The sequence below is a fragment of the Triticum urartu genome, chromosome 2A (genome assembly GCF_056163025.1).
Source record: "Triticum urartu cultivar PI428250 chromosome 2A, HENAU_Tu73, whole genome shotgun sequence".
NCBI lineage: Eukaryota > Viridiplantae > Streptophyta > Magnoliopsida > Poales > Poaceae > Triticum > Triticum urartu.
The window spans coordinates 733275432-733281000 of record NC_141874.1 but is presented as its reverse complement, the minus strand read 5'-3'; the positions used below and the strand labels follow the sequence as shown (position 1 = coordinate 733281000).

General features: G+C 37.7%; 1 protein-coding gene across 1 annotated transcript; it reads right to left on the bottom strand.

The window, feature by feature from the left end:
• Positions 1 to 4454: 4454 nt before the first annotated feature.
• Positions 4455 to 5169, bottom strand: LOC147987343 (uncharacterized). Its single transcript, XM_087540311.1, has 4 exons — positions 4943 to 5169; positions 4749 to 4850; positions 4607 to 4675; positions 4455 to 4527 (listed from the first exon to the last, which is right to left on the bottom strand). Exons 1-4 carry the CDS (start codon positions 5167 to 5169, stop codon positions 4455 to 4457), a joined length of 471 nt encoding a protein of 156 aa, XP_087396437.1.
• Between the last annotated feature and the right edge of the window lie 400 nt (positions 5170 to 5569).

The following is a 5569-nucleotide window of genomic DNA, read 5'->3' as shown; positions in this document are numbered from 1 at the left end:
CTGTTGTGTATAGAAAATAAATATAATTCGACAAAACTTGGTGAAATTAATACGGGAAGGGTCTTATAATCAAATTCTACAGTGTTTACATGGCAAAAATGGCCATGCAAAAAAAACATGGCAAAAATGAACATGTATTCTTTTTAGGTAGGGGAACCAAACAAAGATATATGCTACAATAGGGCATTTGATCTTATACGTCTTTTAAAACTTATACGTCATGAATATATGAGACATGCAACAACTTTGAATTTGTAACCATATTTTCTACAAATATAATAATAAAACTACTAAAAATAAAAATACTACTAATAATAATTTATAAGAGCATATTCATATTATTGTCAAACATTACTCATTCGTACCAACTATGTCACATTTAATATTAAAAGTGCTAGACCGTGCAGATGCACGGGTTGATGACTAGTGTAGACATAATCCATCCTGGGTGAACTGATGGCCTGCGTCACATTTAAAACTGCCTTGGCAGCTAATTAACCCACTGTCGGCCACATGTGGATGATTTAAAGCTATGTAGTTCCTGCTGAATTGTGTGCCGAGGACTATCTTTATCATGTGTTTTGCGTAGTTACAGGAGCCAAATAACTCAAATGGTGGTGGGTAAGGGCATGTTTGGTTCTAATAAGTCACCTGACTTATAAGTCAGGTGACTTAAAACCAGTGACTTATAAGTCATGCCTGTTTGGTTGTCATCTGACTTATAAGTCACCTGATCACACCTTCTCTCTCTGTTTTTTTATGTAAAGGTGGTGGGACCCACGCAAAAGGGAGTGACTTATAAGTTTTAAGTAGGGGTGGAGCAACTTATGACTTATAAGTTGGGGTGACTTATAAGTTGGGTCCGTTTGGCAAAATAAGTCACTTTTTTCACTTTTCAATTTATAAGTTGGTGACTTATTTGAAACCAAACAGGCCCTAAGTGCAATAGATCAACCAAATTACTGGTACAGGAACCGTACACACACAAACTAAATGCGCAGTAGGTGAGCACGCATCACGTACTAGGAGAAACATGGGGAGGACTTGATGTAAAAATATATACTACTAGCTGGGTCATCCTCCTTTTCAAAAAAAAAACTATGGAGTGGCTAGCCGAAGAACTGGTGGACTTGCACTGCTAAATGCAGACGTCCACGACGACCATTGCGCAGGGGGGTGATCTTCAGTAGTTGTGGACAAAGAGCACGTTAATGGCGATGGATGGAGGCGTGCTATGTTAGGTGGCTCCATCTAGCACTCAAGTACTGTATGTACTTGTTCTTCCGCTTCCAAAGTCTGCATCCTCATTTGCGTTAGTCGGACAGAGTGCAAACGATGTATGGAACAGTAGATGATGAACTTACACCATGGCAATCACAGCTGTAGAAATGCCTCCCCGGGTTTACTACTGCCTAAAATAAATCAGACCACATGACCGGCTTTGCACTCAGGACAACGGATGAGAGAGAGCGAGGCGACCTGGTTGGAGATGACATGAGATGAATGTGGTGGAGAGCTTCCTTGGGACATGGATGAACACATGGTTCTGACCTGCAACGAGAGGATGGTTGCAAGAGAGAGCGAGAACGAGCGCCGAGCAGAATGTTTGGACATCCGAAGCAACAAGGCCGAATGGTTTAAAGAGACGGAGGGGAGCGTGGTGCAGGTAGCTGTTGCAACAAATGAGTGATTCAATGCTTCTGGTTTCTTTGCATGCAGCAGACCTGACCTGTCAGACAAAACACGAAAGCTATACAGGTTGGATATGGTGCAGAGAAATGAATACACATGCTCACCTTATAATATATGCACGAATCACGTGGGAATGGGCGGGCGGGATACCGACCTCGTTTGGCACCATGTCCACTCGTGATTTATTGATCATTAGAGCTGCTACGAAGACTTACGTAACCTACCTATCTATAATCCTACATCTACATACGCTGCTACGAATACTTATGTAACTTGCCTATCTATAATCTTCTCCCCCCGCCCCCCTATTTTTAAGGGGTGGGGCCCCTCCAACTTAATGATCCACTAATAATGGTCCACGTTGCTATTTACGTAAAGCACGTAACAAGTGTTACGTAGGTCTAGCATTGCCCGTCATTAGAGTACTGGGTCAAAGTGAGGCGCACCAGATATGATTGGTGCTAGCTTGCCACGATGCCATCTGCAAGCCCGCGACGCCCTAATTGTCAACGCAATATTTTACAAAAAAAACCTTTCTGAACAAATATTTTGATAATTTCATAAGACAGTTATAGTGGATCTGGAAACAGCTCTTTGTCAATCTAAGCATAAGCGCAATAAATAATTTCTTCTTGCCAAATTATGCCTGTGTTGTATATGGGCAACTGTTTTTCTTTTTTCCTTTTCTGTGAATCATATGTACAACTGCTATGGCAATTTTGCAAACCTTTGATGGGACCGGGCTTACTTTGTGTCCATGTCACCACTCTCAACAAGGAGAAAAAAGAAAAAGAAAATAGAAAATCTTGTGGGTCAAAGTCTCCCCCCCCTATGCAAACGGCTAGGGTTTTCTCTCCTCTGGCGATTCTCCTCGTCGTGAATGTAATTTCTTTCTCTGTTCGGCTGGTTCTGCTTTGTTTGCGTGTCTCTTTGTTCAAGCTGATCAAGGGGTTACCTACTGATTATCAAAAAAAAGGGGGGGGAGGGGGGGGGGGGGTACCACAGCCTCCTTTTTCCTTTTGTTTTTATTTTTTTACATTTACCTTTATTTTTTGAATTTTCTTTATACTTTACCATATTCTAAATATACTATATATTACAGAAAACACTCTATACAAAACATTCTTAAAATGTTGACCAAGTATTTGAAAAAATTAAATGTGTATAGAAAAAATGTTTATCATGTGTACAAAAAATGACAAATGTGTATAAAAAATTGATCATGTATTAAAAAATATATTAATCAAGAATTTCAGTTTTTTAACAAGTATTTGAAAAATGTTGATAAAGCATTAAAAAAATTATATGTGTATAAAAAATGTTGACCATGTATTAAAAAATTGATGGATTTTTTTATCATGTAGGTAAAAATGTTAATAAAGCATTTGAAAAAATATTGAATAAGTATTTGAAAAATGGTGATTCACATTCAAAAAATGTTAAATGTGTATAAAATAGTGTTGGCAATGTATTAAAAAATGATGAATTTTTTGAGCATGTATATAAAAATGTTAATCAAGCATTTAAAAAATGTTGAAAAAGTATTTGTAAAATGTCAATCAAGCATTTGATAAATGTGTATAACAAAAAAAATGTTGACCATGTACTAAAAATGATGGATTTTTTTATAATGTATATAGAAATGTTCATCAAGCATTTGAAAAAAAGTTAAACAAGTATTTGAAAAATGTTAATCAAGCATTTGAAAAATGTTAATCAAGCATTTGAAAAATGTTAAATGTGTATAGAAAAATGTTGACCATGTGTTAAAAAAGAGAGAGAATTCCTTATTTGGCCCTTCCTTAAAATTTGGTTCCCTTTTTTTGGCCCTAATAAAAATTTCTTCCTTTTTTGACACTCAAACCTCATTTGTTCCCTCTATGACATTTCCGTCAGTTTTGGCAACTAACACCATTAAATGTGACATGAGAAGTCCATTTTACCCCCAGTGTATTTTGTGACCAAAATTGTTAACTGGAAGTAAAAAAGCAATGGCAATGTGATGTCTTTTATCGTGAATATGTTACCAAATGGAACCAAAATCTGCTATTTGGCACATCTTCAATTTTAGTTGGACAGAACCTCTCTTGTATTTTGATGACATATCCCCTGTACAGTTCATATATGCACAAAATATCACATATTTGGAGTAGATACACATGTATGCAAACAGAAAGTTCAGACATACTTGGTCCAGGTTCACATATATGCAAACAGTCCACACATTTGATCCTCTACACACATTCTGGTTCACATAGAGTTCACATATGATAGTCCAAGTTCACATAGAGTTCACATATGATAGTCCAAGTTCACATCTAAGAAAAATACAACACCTGAAGGTCACATATAACACGTACAAGAACCCAGGTTCACACATATATCACATAAACAGCTCAAAAGTTTCCAAAATGGACCATGGTATGAAAGTAATCCCAAGAAAATCACAAGCTAAGCCTTCTTTTGCTTTGTGTGCTCATTGTAGGGCTGCCAGGGTTAATTTTTTTCTTTGTGTGCCAATTGTAGGGCTGTCACGTGGCACCATACGAAGGTGGGGAATCTTTTCAGCAATCTCTTTGCTTTTTTACTTTGGCATGTACCTTCACAGCAACATATGTTTTCTTGGCCACACAAATGGGTTTAGTTCTTGATCTACACATACACATTCATGGCAACACATCATACATCTCATATAGTAGCCCAGGTAACAATAGAAGAATGCATAACATAACATTTGAATACAATTTCAGAACTAACATAAGTTACCTTTTTGCTCCTCTCGATCCAGATTTACCCCCTTTCCCTTTTCCCTTAGCTGTTTTCTCCAAGATTTGGCTATGGTAAGATGAATGCAATTAGAATACAAAACCAAGCTTTCATCTAATCTACTATAAAATTCAGAACTAGTTCTTACCTTTTCGATGCTCCAGTAATTGAGTTATCTTGTTTTCTCTTTTTCGTAGTTGTAGTTTCCAAGCTTTGGCTATGGTGAGAAGTTACTTAGAATTCAAACACAGATTTCATTCAGTTATGAGCATGAGTGTGAACTTGCTAACCTTGGCGGGGAACACACAGAGGCTGCTGGAGCATCGTCCTCGCAAGGCACAATTGATGACTGGGCTGATTTGGTGGTCCTTGTCCTCTTCTTTGGTTGTCCTCTACATGTGCAACAAAAAAGTAGTTAACATGTATGGTTGCTTACAAAAAATAATAATGCAAATGAAGCAAGTTACACAATTAAATTTATTACCTCACGGCTAAAATAGCGGCAATATCATCTGGGTTACCCTTCTTGCATTTATGCCAATGATGCCCATAGTCCTTACAAATAGGGCATAAGTGTTGGACGCTTTTTCTTTTCTTCTCACCGCAGCCTTTGTACCTCTCAGTTTTATGCCTACCCGCTGTGGCTTTTAGTAGTGGTAGAAACATGAAGAATCCATGGTCAGGTTTAGGCCATTGGTTCTTATCAACCATGGCAGGGATTAGTTGGCCATAGTCTGCTCTAAATTTGTCAATGGAGTAGCACAAGTCCAATAATTTAGTATGTGTGCATTGATAAGAGATGTGATAAATTCTAGGCCATGTTTGCAAGGAAGGCCAGAAACTTGCCATTGTCTACAAGTTTCTGTGAAGCAAGTTGACCACAAATCTAAAGCCACTGTCTCCCAATGCGGTCACTTCAGCAATTTATTCTGAGCTTTCTACCACATCCAAGTTTAATTCTCTGGTCTTTGCATTCAATTTCTTAATTATGCGGGGAAGAATCAACCCTACTAACTTCCTTGCTATTTTCCTCCTTCAGTTCCACATGATCATAATCATTTGGCTAACCTTATCAAAGAAGTCATCCAAGTTCAAGGACTTGTGGTGCTTA